General features: G+C 40.6%; 1 protein-coding gene across 3 annotated transcripts in view; it reads right to left on the reverse strand.

Moving 5' to 3' along the window:
* Positions 1-14,901, reverse strand: part of DCLK3 (doublecortin like kinase 3) — a 66,645-nt gene that overhangs the window by 26,029 nt on the left and 25,715 nt on the right. For all 3 annotated transcript variants that reach the window (XM_033930520.1, XM_033930522.1, XM_033930521.1), the window contains exon 2: positions 1,678-3,569. In XM_033930520.1, the coding sequence (XP_033786411.1) occupies positions 1,678-3,569 (1,892 nt within the window). The remainder of the gene's footprint in view (positions 1-1,677; positions 3,570-14,901) is intronic.

Genomic DNA, 14,901 nt, shown 5'->3' on the forward strand with positions numbered 1-14,901 from the left:
CATATCCGCGAAGTAGACTGGCAGGAGGGATGCCCACTCCATCCTAGCCCCCTATATCTGTAGACTCCCCGGCACCCCCCAAATCTGTAGACCACCCCCCCACCCGTTACCCCTAAGCCCTACGACACCCCCTGTACCTTTTCCAAAGAAAGTCCAGCCAGAGGGATGCTTACACCCTCCAGCTAGCAGGTCCGCCACTCCAAAACGGCGGGTTCTTCCCCTTCCCAGTGTATTCTGAGATGCACTGGGGAGAGGCCTAAGACTCTGATTGACTTAGATGCCTAAGGCCCCTCCCATAGGAGGGGCCTTAGACACCTGGGCCAATCATTCTTAGGCCTCCTTCCCGTGCATGGGTCTTGTGTATGGCCACCTAGCAAAACATTTATTATGATAATGGGGTTGGGTGAATTTGGAAGGGATAATAAATCTCCAGGTATTTGTGAATGAAGTGGTTATAGTCCTGAATATCAGTTCCAGTTGAGGCTGAGCTAAAAGCTCTAAAGAGTAAAAGACCACAACTGTATCCTCCTTCTTAATCCACCAATGTTAATTTCCCCCTCTACACAGTAAAAAAAAAAAAAAAAAAAGATTGCAGACTTTGTAGGTAATTCACCAGGTATTAGTTGGTGTAAATGGCTGCACTTCAATTTTAGTCACAGGAACAGATGGTACACATATTCTATAAATCATGCCTAACTCAAGATGCAGTTTATAGAATAATGCTAAGAGCAGGTTTTTGGGATTATTTTGTAATTTTTTATTTATGTTCAACAATGTACAAAATGAGCAATGCAGAATAACCAACAATATAAAACAAGGCACCATAAATTGTACCATTCTCATGTGATAAACAATCAACTACAGCAACGCAGAGATAACACTCTCTAGTCCCTTGGCTCTTACAGATGCTTTCTTGGATTTTCATCTGATGGCTCTTTTACTCAGTTTATTATTTGATGAGAGCATATCAGGAACAGCTGATGGGATGGTGGGAGTGGGAGTGGGTAGGGTTGGGGAGATGTTGGTTGCCTATCTTTATAGAAGGATTTGGGAGTTACAAGAATCAGGGCTCCCGTGTACCCTGACAATCTGAAGCAATCAAGGGAGGAAGGGGGAGGGGGGTTTAGGAAAGGGGAGTGGGGGAATGATAGGATTGGGTTAGGAAGTTCATAAGGGGAAAAATTAGATAATGGTTTTACTATTGTTGGTTAATTTTGCAATTGTTTTGTACTATTTGACTATCATTAATAAAACATTTATATTTAAAATCAAAAGCAAGTCTCCGGCATAGTTTCTGCATCACTTACTCACCATTAACTAATGCCCCCAACAATAAAAAAAAAAATCCCATGTCTAGCAGCACCTACCATCCCCTGACACAATTCAAATTCCTTCCTACCACTGATATAAAAATAAAATTCCATTGTCCCAGGTAAAAAAATAAGTACCTGCATATACCGTAATATGTAAGCCACTTTGATTATAACCACAGAAAGGTGGTATATCAAGTCCCATTCCCTTTCCTTTTTGCTCTGCCTATTGGAGCAACCCTCATGGTCAAAGTAGTTGCAGGGTTTGCATTAACACAGACAATTTTGATATTTCTTCAGCATAATCAATATTATGGGAAGCTGTAGAAGCATTCCTAAACTTTACAAATCACAATATGCTACTTACCAAGAGATTTTCTGGTTTGAGGTCCCTGTGTACGATATTTTTGTGGTGGATGTAGACCAAAGCCTCACACAGATCAGCTACCATAAGGGCGGCATTGTGTTCGGTGAATTTAACACTTTCTGTAATTGCATCAAAAAGGTCCCCACCCCTCACATATTCCAGGATGAGGTAGATCTCAGCCTCAGTCTCATAATCATCCAGCAACTGCACTATGTTGGGATGCGAAAGACATCTGATGATCGAGATCTCATTTTCAACCATGTCTTCTTTACCTTTCAGCTTGGATTTGTCAATGATTTTCATTGCATACCACTGATCTCCACTGAGCACCCTGCACTCCTTTACAACAGCAAAGTTTCCGTCCCCAATGGTCCTACCAATTTCATAATAGCTCTCCACATCCTCTCTACATTGAATGTGCCTTGGTATCAAAATGTCCAGTGCCTGTTGCCTATTGATTTCTCTAGTAGTTGAAGAGCTGTCTGTCTGCTCTGCTCTTTCCTGATCACTTTCTTGGTCTACCTCTTGTTCTCCTTTATTATTTACCTTTTTAACCAGCTTCACCTCCCCTATGCCTTTCTCCCACAATTTTCTTTCTTTCTCTGCGTTTCTATGGCACCCTGCTACCCTACAAGTCTGTTTGACTCTGCAGCTACCATTTTTTTCCAGTCTAGGCCTATGCTTTCTGTCACTGGGGGCCTGATGAGGTGCCACGCTGTCTTTCTTCCTCTTTCTCAATTCTTTGTCCAGCATTTTATGATGCTGTAAATCTTTCTTTTCCCACTTTCCTATAGTCCCTTCTTGATGTGTCAGATCTTCAGCAGAATCCCTGCTCAGGTGTTTCCAGCTAGTCAGAAAGTCTTTACCTTGCCCTCTGGAATCCTCTCCTATAAGGTTCTCTTGGGATTTTCTAAACTTTCTGATTTTTATCTTACTTTCTAAATTAAACCTTTGACACTTTCCCATACTGGTGTCTCTGCTCTTAAATGAAACATCTGTCTGCCTTTCCATTTGTAGTTTATGTCTGAGTTGTCTTTCTTCCTTGCAGTGTTCACAGCTCACTACTTCATTCAAGCTCTCTTCTAGGAATTTATTTTCTAGAAAGTCTTCTTTACAAAACTTACTCTTTCCTTCTCTGTCTTTTCTAGATGGTTTCCCTAGCTGTCTGACTGACCTATTCTGGTCACATACACTGTCCCTCACTCTTTCCTCCTGTTCAGCATGGCTTTGCATTTTCCCTCTGTGTTTGGCTGCTGGTTTGGTATAAAGGGTATCGTTGCAGTCCTTGGTAATTTCTGTCTCATCCAAGTCATTGTCTACATTTAAGCCACTATCATAGAGTCTACACCTTAGCATTCTGGACTGTTCCCAGGTTTGCTGATCTGCATTATCCTCATATAGGCTATCAGGATAAAGTTCTTCAATGACCATTTCAATGCTTTTCATGGTCAGCTGGTCTCTGCCCATAGCAATAAAAGCATCATCTCCTCTGAAGAAATCAGAGATGCCTCTTATCTCTTTGCCCTTGAGGCTGTATAATTTTCTTACACGATCATTCTTCCAGCGTGGGAAGCCTAGTGCTTCTGATATATCGGCAATCAACTGCTCAAATGTCTGTACAGAACGTCTGTTGAGGAGTAAGGTTATCTTCCTAAGTGTGTGGCCGCCTGGTTTCACCACAGTCACAATCCTGGGCTTCACAGGGCTGTTCTCAGAGTGAATGGTGTGGAATCCATTATGGGAACTCAAGTATGGCGAACAGTAATTGTTAGACCCCAACACTGACTTTCCAAAATGTACACGGCTCATAGGTGGACACGTTACTTGGTGTCTTCTGTTCACCACTTTTGAGTTAATACTGTGGTAATGATGGCCAAATAGAAGGCCTTGACCTGGAATGAAAAGAAAATAATTTTTGTTGTTTGCTTCCCCTCCATTTATCTTGTTTCTTCTGTTCACAGTAAATCTCATATACAGTCAAAACATATTTTGTGTGTGCAAGAGTGTACACACGCTTTGGAGTAAGGGCCTATTGCAGGGCTGCCCAAGTCCGGTCCTCGAGATCTACTGGCAGGCCAGGTTGTCATACCACCGAGAGAGATTTGCCTGTACTAACTTCTTGGTATGCAAATCTCTCTCTCATGCATATTCATTGTGGATATTCTGAAAACCTGGCCTGCCAGTAGATCTCAAGGACCGGACTTGGGCAGCCCTGGTCTATCGGATGTTCTATGGTAAAGTGGCAGGTTAATATCATTTGAACATGAAGGTGAATAAAAATTTTAATGTAGTGTCTAAATACCATCTACTTTTAGCTTTTGTAAATGAGTGTGGTGCATTTGGTACATGCAAGTTGTTCTTCCTGTCACATGCTCAAAGTTGTGTTTTTTCATTAGGTAGATTCTGGAGGGAGTTAGTAAGCGGTCAGTTCTTGCCTGATTAGGTTTTAAAAGTAAAAAAAAGACTAAGACATAATGCAATAAGTATTGTGCTCTTCAGTAGCAGAAGGAAAGAAAAAGAGAATTATATTACAATAAGGAAGTAACTTTATAAAAAATTTCTTGCACCAATCTGCCAGTGTGCCTCATAAAATTATCTCAAAAATAAAAATGCACATGGTGTAATCAGGCACATACTTGTACATAATTTTAGAATAAGGCATGTTCAAGGAAAGAGTTTGGGCAAACATGGATGGAGTCAAAATTCACATGCATATTTTATAAAATTTGTACATACAGTATGTGCTAATGTCGGCACACTCAATCTAAGTGTTATTTTTGAGAATCTACTATTATTTTGTACAGGCGCAGAAGTACTTATGTCTTTATGAAGCAGGATACTAAGAGATGCTTTTATGCCTTTTGTAGTTAGGCATCTTTTTTTTTTTAATAAAATTACCTTCTGCAAGTATGTTAATTCATTCTCAAACAAGTAGAAACATTTCCACCATTTTTCTACATTGGCTATTAAAAGACAGACTGATTTAACTTTATCTACCCATCATTCTTAACATATGCTGCCAGCAATGGTTACATTGAAATTTAGAAACTGGCTGTACTTACCTCCAAACTGGTCTAGATACCCTTTACTACTCCTTATGGTATACAGACCAAGACAAAAGGAGGATGCAGACGACGAACTAATGGAAGACACTGAGACCATCACACTGCGTGGAGATACAGTGATGGTGGGAGACTTTAATATGCCCGATGTGGACTGGAACAAACCTTCCACTACAACCAACGGCAGCAAGAGACTACTAACCTCCATGCAAGGAGCATGCCTCAAGCAGATGGTATTGGAACCCACCATGGACCAGGCAATCCTGGACCTGTTGCTCACCAACGGTGACAGTGTCACAGAGGTATCGGTAGGAGACACCTTGGCATCCAGCGATCACAACATGGTTTGGTTCCACCTCAAGAAAGGATCCACTAGGTCAAATACATCGACTAAGGCTTTACAAAGGGAAGGTCTTGTCAATCCAATCTGATAAGCTTCTTTGATTGGGTAACAAAAAAACTGGATGAGGGTGAGTCCCTGGACATCGTGTATTTGGACTTTAGCAAGGCTTTTGATAGTGTTCCACACCGTAGGTTATTGAACAAGATGAACTCGTTAGGACGTGGAGAAACACTGACAGTATGGGTACAAAACTGGCTTAGCGGCAGACTTCAAAGAGTAATGGTAAATGGTATTCCCTCAAAAACGTCAAAAGTGACCAGTGGAGTACCACAGGACTCAGTCTTGGGCCGATGCTATTTAATATCTTTGTAAGGGATCTAACTCAGTGACTTCAAGGCAAAATTACATTATTTGCCGATGACGCTAAACTATGCAACATTGTGGGCAGGGCAACAGAACCTGACAGCGCAACCAGTCCCAGCACTATGGAGCAGGACCTGCTTTTATTGGAACAATGGTCCAGTACTTGGCAACTAAACTTTAATGCCAAAAATGTAAAGTAATGCACCTTGGGAGCGGAAATCCATGCAGAACATACACCTTGAACAGTGAAAACTTAAGAAGAACTACTGCAGAAAGGGACTTGGGAGTACTCATCCGGGATGATATGAAAGCTGCCAATCAGGTGGAGAAAGCTTCAGCAAAGGCTAGACAAATGCTGGGTTGCATCAGAAGGAGCTTTATCAGCCGAAAGCCTGAAGTCATACTACCGTTATATAGATCCATGGTAAGACCTCACCTGGAGTACTGTGTCCAGTTTTGGAGGCCACATTATCAAAGGATGTGAAGAGAATGGAGCCAATCCAGAGAATGGCCACTAGGATGGTCTCAAGACTTAAAGATATCCCATATGAAGAACGTCTGACCAGACTGCGCTTATTCTCTCAAGGAGTGCAGAGAAAGGGGGACATGATAGAAACATTTAAATACATCATGGGTCGCATTGAAGTGGAGGAAGAAATCTTTTTTCTAAAGGGTCCCATGGCGACAAGAGGGCATCCACTAAAACTTAAGGGGGGAAGATTCCATGGTGACACCAGGAAATACTTCTTCACCGAACGGGTAATTGATCGATGGAATAACCTTCCACGCCAGGTGGTCGAGGCCAGTTGAGTGTTCGACTTCAAGAGTCGATGGGACAAACAGGTGGGGGTGCTACAGAGTTATGCTTAAAAGATGGATAACCCAGGGAGGGAGGGTTCTTGAGTAGGCAGACTTGTGGGAGGGAGGGTTCTTGAGTGGGCAGACTTGTTGGGCCGCCGGCCCTCTTCTGCAGTCATACTCTATATTTCTATGGCATAGTCTACTTGATTTCTGACTTTACACACTTGCTTTTTCACTCCTAAGAACAGACATGGTCTGATGGGACAGAGTTGGCAACCATGCAGCTGTTGGAGGTCTAGTCCACCAGTTTGGTGCATTTGGTGGAGTGGGGAGCGTGAGTGGACATGTGGATGGGAGTGAGTCATTGGCACATGTATTCAGATTTTTGGAGGGTTTTTGGCAGGGTCCTTAATGGGAGACTCTTGGAAGATGGAGGAGCCATGGGATAGTGGGCAGCATTCTGTTGATTGGGGACTGGCTAGGGGATAAAGAGCAGAGAGTGGGGTTAGGTAGCTAGTTCTGTTGGTGGAGAGGGGTGGGTAGTGGACAACCATGGGGATCTGTGCTAGAACTGGTACTTTTTAACAAACAAAAACTTAAGATTGTGAGCCCCCGGATATTCAGCGGTACTTAAACGGCCGGAAACAGTCCTCAGTCAGCTATTCACTGATATTCAGCAGAAGATAGATGGCTGAACATGTGGCATGCTGTACTGATTAGTGGCCAGCTATGTTGCACGACATAGTCAGTCCACTGCAGTGACCTTTGACCCTGATACTCAATGATATATTAAATATAGGAGTAAAATCTCATATAGTCCCATGTTTATTTATATTCAATATCTCAGTCCCAGAACAATTTAGTTATTTCATATCATTTCTGAACAAATAAAATTTTTTTTTCTATATCTTATGTTTAAAATGTATATAGATATTTTTGTATAGTGCTTAGAAAATGGCTACAAGTACCTATTCATGCTCATTTCTCAACAAAGTGAAACAGCACCCACTTTTGATCATCACACTCATCTTGAACTGTCCACTATTAAATCATAGCTCCAGATAGTCAGCAAGAGAAGATAAATTGCACTTATCTGTTTTCAGTTCATATCGTCCACTTTTCTACAAAAATATTTATTATCCAGATATATCCAGAGAAACGCAAAAGAAGTGGAGACACTGTCTGTTGTTATGACCCGCTGTATTACAGATGGGAGCTGTATTTTTTCTAAAATTTCCACGTAAATGTGTGATTAAATACAAATTTGTAAATATATCTTCACAGCTTTCTATCTTTATCTCCACAAGGGGAATAATTGAGGTGGTGAATAAGACCTCCTCTCCTATTCCAGCACAAAAGGATGCCTAAGGTATAGATTTATTACTGGTGTAAACAGCTTGCTGTCAGGGACCCTCTTTTACAAAGCCAATTGCTGCCATGGTTCATGGTGATCGTACTGAAACCCATTGGGAATTAATGGGCTTTGGTGCTGTTGCCGCACGGCTTTGTAAAAAGGGGAGAGTGTCTTTTCTTTTTAAGTTGGATAAATTTACTAATTTTTCCGATTGTTTCTTTAAATTATGCACTTGGATCTTCTTATAATTTTTGATATTGTATGCATGGATAAAAAATTCTTTCTGTTTGATTTTGGAATTTTCTGTACAAGTGGATACTTGGTATGCAAATTTGTAATTTTCAATTTAAAAAAAGAAGTCATAATTGATGAAGATGTGCTGGAGAGTAATGGATGCATGGAATGGTGGAGAAGGCTGTATGCAATATCAAGAAAGCATGGGATCTTTAAAGGAGAGAAAAGGATGGTACACCACATGGATGGGCAGACTGGATAGGCCTTATGGTTTTTATCAGCTATTATTTTCTCTATTTCTATGTAAAAAGAGATGTAAATTTGAAAATAAAAAAAGTGTGACTCACAATCACTTTTGCTTGGGTTAGAGAACAACTATTTAGCTATTAAATAGTATATACTGTATATGGGTGACCTGGTCTTTGTGGATTTGTCTACAGAGTGGACAATGTCGGTGAATGCCTATGGTGGCTCCTATAATTTTATTTCAGGCTGGGAGAAATATTTTTAGCCAAATAACTATTTACAATATTCAATATTTCTCTGTTTTTCAATAGTCATTCTTCACAGGACAAGCACATTTCATGTGATGCCACTATGAATTTGACAGAAAAACATTTGCCAGTCCCAAACCCTGGCTGTAACAACTTTTCAGGCAAAGTAGCCAGCTGACATGGTTATCCCAGATGATGGGGACCTGCATCTTGACGCTCCTAGCACAGAGAATTTCTCTTAGATATGCACATTCAGATGCTCTCAGTCAACCACATCCTTTGAACCACTGTTTCCTTGTGGGATTTACAGTTTATCACTGTGAACACTTGTAATCTGCAGGATGTAATATAAGTCTAAAGAATGGAAATGAGTTCTGCCTCACTGTAAATAATTGAGGTGCAACGCTGTACAGAATGAGAATGGAGAATGACAGAGGAGAGACAGGAAGAAGCCAGGTAACTAAAATCTCCTGAAAGATCTTCTTTTCTTAAGGAAACAAATCTGACTACAGGCATCCATTTACAGTGACTAAATTTTACATAGACTGTAACCTACAGCTCCTCTGAGCAGACGTCAGTGGCATCATGTCACTAGTACCAAAGGAACAGCAGGCAAAATTCCTCACAGCCAAATTTTACAAAGAAGAGGTAGCAGAATTCTATTATAGTCTATGCAGCCCTCCAATCAGCTTTTTTGTTCGAGGCTTCTGCAGATGAGGACAGAGCTTGCAAGGATGGGGCAGGGGCAGGGGCAGGGACAGGGACAGAACTTGTGGGACGGGATAGGGATGGAGATAGATCAGTATCTTATTAAAAGTGACATATTCACCATGGTGAGCCTATGATTACTAAGGTCTGTAAGTGATATGGTGCCAACCCTTCTGGCTTTAAACAGCAGGCATATAAATATTTTCATATTTAATTATCAACCACATACATACATTTTTTTAAATTAGCACTACCAAGCCAGAAAATGTGTCTGCTGTATTTGCAAAATATTCAAATTTATCTGTCTGAAAAAGGGGTGGGTGTGGTTTAGAAAATGGTAAGGGCAGCAAAAAATAGTTAAATGTCAAACAGCTAAATTAAGCTCTTGAATGTATGACTTATCCATCTAAGTGGCAAGAGTAAATAGACAACCTAATTGTAAAACAGATAAGGGCTTTTTTTGCTAAGCTGAACTAAAAAGTGGCCTGTACAAGACTAGTGCATGGGTAGAGCTAGAACTACGAGCGAGGTGATTAAATTTGCAGATGACACTAAACTGTTCAAATTTGTTAAAATGCATACGGACTGTGAAAAACTGCAGGAAGACCTTAGGAAATTGGAAGACTGGGCATCGAAATGGCAGATGAATTTCAATGTGGACAAATGCAAAGTGATGCACATTGAGAAGTAATAATCCAAATAAGTTATCGGATGTTAGGGACCACCTTGGGGGGGTCAGCGCTCAAGAAAAGGATCTGGGTGTCATCATAGACAATACGCTGAAGCCTTCTACCCACTGTGTGGCGGCAGCCAAGAAGGCAAACAGGATGCTAGGAATTATTAGAAAAGGGATGGTTAACAAGACTAAGAATGTTATAATGCCTCTTTATCGCTCAATGGTGCAACCTCACTTTGAGTAGTGCATTCAGTTCTGGTCTACTTATCTCAAAAAAGATATAGCAGCACTGGAAAAAGTTCAAAGAAGAGCGACCAAGATAATAAAGGGGATAGAAGGATAGAATTCCTCTTGTATGAGGAAAGACTAGAGAGGTTAGGGTTCTTTGGCTTGGGAAAGAGACAGCTGAGGGGAGATAAAATTGAAGTCTCCTAAATCCTGAGTGGTGTAGAACAGGTACATGTGGATCAATTTTTTTTACTGCATCAAGATTTACAAAGACTAGGGGATACTAAATGAAGTTACAGAGTAATACTTTTAAAACCAATAGGAGGAAATATTTTTTAACTCAGAGAATAGTTAAGCTCTGGAATGCATTGCCAAAGGATATGGAAAGAGCAGTTAATGTAGCTAGTTTTAAAAAGGTTTGGAAAAGTCCATATTCTGCTGTTGAGACAGACATGAGACGGTAGCATGGAATGCTGCTACTATTTGGGTTTTTTGCCATGTACTTGTGACTTGGATTGGCCTCTGCGAAGACTGGATACTGGGCTTGATGGACCATTGGTCTGATTCAGTAACACTATAGTCTTATGTTCTTACTTGAGTACAATTTGCAGTACTTTTACTTGAAAATGAGTTACAAGTAAAAAGTACGGCAAATTTTTTTTTTTACTTGTTACAAGTAAGCAGTGGAACCTGGGGTGGGATGGGGCAAGAGACGATGATTGCTTGACCCTGGGGTGAGAGGAGGGCTGGAGTCAGATGGAAGTTGCTAGACCCTTGGGGGAGGAACTGGAGAGAGATGGAGATTGCTGGACCCTGGAGTGGAGAAGGGCTGGATAGGGGGGAAAAGAGAAGGGATTTTGAATTTAGTTCACTTTTTTCAGTAGTAACTCAAGTACATGATTTGTTTTGTTTTTAATTGATCTATGGAAGAAATAAGTAGCAATATTGGTTGCTCACAGGTCTACAATTTACTGGAGAGGCATTGCTTCATGAATTTGTAAGGATCACCTTCTTGGGGATCTCTTCCAAACCAGATAGTGGGGAGGGGTGTAAGACTGAGAGTGTAGATGAGGGAAGGGGTTTGCTAGAAATGAATTTGTTGTTGGAAAAAAAAAACCCAAGCCATGAATTCGGTCACAGTTAACTTTACAGCAGATGCCACATTGGCTCAAACACAGTTGGATGTAGATGATGATTTATTCACTGTCAACACTATAGATGGCAAAGTTATTTTATCTGCCTATATGAACGGTGTAAATTCTGTTGCAGAACTTGTTGGATAGCCTGTTCTCAAAGACATCTTTTTCTGGCCTAAACACTGCTTTACCAGCTAGTGCTGCATGTGAACATTTATGTAGCATTGCTGGACAGTTGTTTAGTCCAGTGTTTTTCAACCTTTTTTGGGCAAAGGCACACTTGTTTCATGAAAAAAATCACGAGGCACACCACCATTAGATAATGTTAAAAAATTTAACTCTGTGCCTATATTGACTATATATAAAGTAATTCTCTTGAATAGGAATCAAATAAACACAAAGAAAGTATTTTATAATTACTTTATTATGAAATATTAAGTAAACAGAATAGTGAAAAATTATAAAATACTTTATTCAGTGCGAAACCTGGGCCTGTTTGGCTGAACACAAAGCTGATATTCTGGCTGGAATCGAAGAAAGACACACACGTAGCTCTTCGTCAACAGCTCTCAGTCTCTCTCTGTATTTGGTTTTTATAACATACAAAAATAGACAAATATACCCTCCATCCTTTTTATTAAACCACAATAGCAGTTTTTAGCGCAGGGAGCTGCGCTGAATGCCCAGCGCTGCTCTTGACGCTCATAGGCTCCCTGCGCTAAAAACCACTATTGCGGTTTAGTAAAAGGTGACCATATTGTAAAATATAGACAGCAGATATAAATTCAGAACTGTGCATAGTAAGTGAAGGGAAGTTTTCATCTCTGGGAATTTACCCAGTTAACTATTAAGTTACTTGGGCAAATTCCTTTGAAAACTGTGGTAATACTGCCTCCACTTTGCTAAATTTAAAATAAAATAATTTTTCCTACCTTGTCTGGTGATTTCTGGTTGCACTTTCTTCTTCTGACTGTGCATCCAATCTTTCTTCCCTTCTATCAGCCTGTATGCTTTCTCTCCTCCACACCTCATTCCCTCCCCCAACTTTTTCTTCCTCTCTCCCTGACCTTTCTTTCTTTTTTTCTGTTTCTCTTCTTTCCTTCTGTTTCCCTGCCTGCCCCCTTTCTTTCTTTCTCCCTGCCGTTCCCCAAGCCACTGCCACTGCCGCTGCCATCGGGGAACAGGACCCAAAGCCGACGCCGACGCATGCTCTCCCTGACGTCAATTCTGCAATCGGAGAGGAAGTTCCGCCCAGCCAGGCAGCGATTGGCTGGCCCGAACTTCCTCTCCGACTGCAGAATTGATGTCGGGGAGAAGAAGACTTATCGGCTCGATAGATTAGATCGCCAAGACAAAGTGAGTCCTGGGTGATCGACTCACTTTGCCTTGGCGAGCTACTGGCGCCCCTGCCTCGGGCCCCCCTGTCAGCTCCGGGCCCCTGAATGCAGGACTGGTAGTACTGCCCTGATGGCGGCCCTGCGGCACACCAGGCAACATCTCGCGGCACACTAGTGTGCCGCGGAACAGCGGTTGAAAAACACTGGTTTAGTCCAAAAAGAGGTAAAATGACTGACCATTTTGAATACCATCTACTGCTGTGCCTTAACTCAGCATTTGATAAAACTCAAATAAGGACTACGTAAAATAATTGTGTGTCCAACTTTCAATAAATTCAACAGATATCACACTTTACGGGGTGAGGGGAATAACAAATAACTTTAACAAGCTTGTTATGAAGGTAATTTTAATTTGTAATTTCATTAAATTTTTTGTTCCATTATACTCTCAGGGATCTAAACAGATTACAAGTTGATAAGATCCTTGCAAATTCTTGAATCAATGTTTCTCCATTTTATCTGGAGTCCATAAACTCTAAAGTTAAAAGACAAAACATTTACAAACATAAAATTGTTAAGAATACTTTTTACTTTGTAATTAAAAAGTAGTTTTGAGAGCTGTACTTTTTTTTACTTTTACCCGAGTATTCTTTTGAATAAGACTTTTTACTTCAATAAATAAAAACTCAACTACAGCTGACACGATTATCCATTCAATTCATCTGTGTTTCTTGTTGAGACAAAAACTCTTTCAATTTTTCAGGGTCTTCAAACTGATAGAATTTTTCTTTATAAGTAACCCTCATTAGGGCAGGATAATAAAGCTCATATTTTGCCCCAATCTCCTCTAGTTGTTGCCTCAATTGTAAAAATTGCTTGAGAAGATTCACTGTTGCACTCACAAAATCCAGGACAAACATAATCTTTGAGTCCTTGTAAGTCAGATTTTTAGTCTCTTTTGCAACCCTTAAGATTTCTATAACATGCTGGATGCGTAACAGGCGAAATATTATTGGTCTAGGTCTCAACTGACCATTAGGTCTCCTTCCTGGGATCCTATGTGCCCTTTCAATTTATAATGGCACATTTAAGGTAAGGTGGATTATTTTTTGGTATGACTTCTTCTAGAAAAGTTATAATATTCTTTCCCTCCACCTCTTCCTTTAATCCCAGTATCCTCACGTTGTTTCTTCTTGCCCAATTTTCAAACTCTATCATCCATTTTTCCATTTCTTGAAGAACTCTGTGATCTTTTTTTACCTTGCAGCTGCTCATTTTCTACTTTCTCTATTCTGGTTTCTAATTGATCCATTCTTGTATGGACCATTTCCATTTTTTGTCCCAGATTTGCCACTTCTTCCTTCACCACTGTCAGTTGCTCTTTGTTGTCTTTCAACACTAATCTAATGATTCTCAGTTCCTCTATTAGCTCTATCATATCCAAAGCATCCACAGGCAGGGGAGTCTTGGTAGGAGTGGGCAGATCTTCCTTTAACCTTTTTGCCTTCCCACCTGTTTTTGAAGCTGTTTCAGGTTTGGATTGCTTATTAGAAGCCATTATTTAAAAAAATTTCAGACTTTCTGCTTCTAAGAAAATAAATTTTAAAGCTGGAAAACGCCAACAGAGTGCCTGAGGATGGGAGCTACACAGCCATTTCTGCTGCCTCAAGTTCCGGATTTCTCAATGGCCACAAATTTGGACTTGGAGGATGAGATGTACGGCGTCTGCTTCTATGAGACAAACATGGCTTGTTTTGTTACATAGATCTTATTGGACCCCTGTTCGTTTACAGAAATTAAGGAAGCAAAGAGAAGAGATAGAAACTAGACAGATTTGAAAAGGAGGAAGACAACCAGAAGAAAAGTTGATCAAGATGGATAGATGGCAGGAAGAGGATAAAAAATAGAGAGTGAATAGACAAAGCATTGGGAAGCAGAACCAGATTTGCAAAAAAAAGTCTCGAGATGATTAGAAAGATAAAATCACCAGACAACAAAGGTAAAAATATTTTATTTTTAGTAAAGGGGATAATGGGATTTCTTATACCACCTTTCTAAGGGACAATTGAACATAAGAACATAAGAACTGCCATCTCAGGAATAGACCTACGGTCCATCGAATCCGGTGATCCGCACACACAGAGGCCCAGTCAGGTGAACACCTGATGTAGTTTTAGTCACCCATATCCCTCTATGCCTCTTGTAAGGAGATGTGCATCTAATTTGCTTTTGAATCCTAGAACAGTGGATTCCGCAATAACCTCCTCTGGGAGAGCATTCCAGGTGTCCACCACTCGCTGTGTGAAGCAGAACTTCCTGACATTTGTCCTGGACTTGTCCCCCCTTAGCTTCAGTCCATGTCCTCTTGTCCGTGTCACGTTGGACATTGTAAATAATTTTTCCCTGCTCTATTTTGTTGATGCCTTTCAGTATTTTGAAAGTCTCAATCATATCCCCTCGCAGTCTCCTCTTCTCAAGGGAGAACAGT

Source organism: Geotrypetes seraphini, chromosome 2 (assembly GCF_902459505.1).
Source record: "Geotrypetes seraphini chromosome 2, aGeoSer1.1, whole genome shotgun sequence".
In the NCBI taxonomy this organism is placed as follows: domain Eukaryota; kingdom Metazoa; phylum Chordata; class Amphibia; order Gymnophiona; family Dermophiidae; genus Geotrypetes; species Geotrypetes seraphini.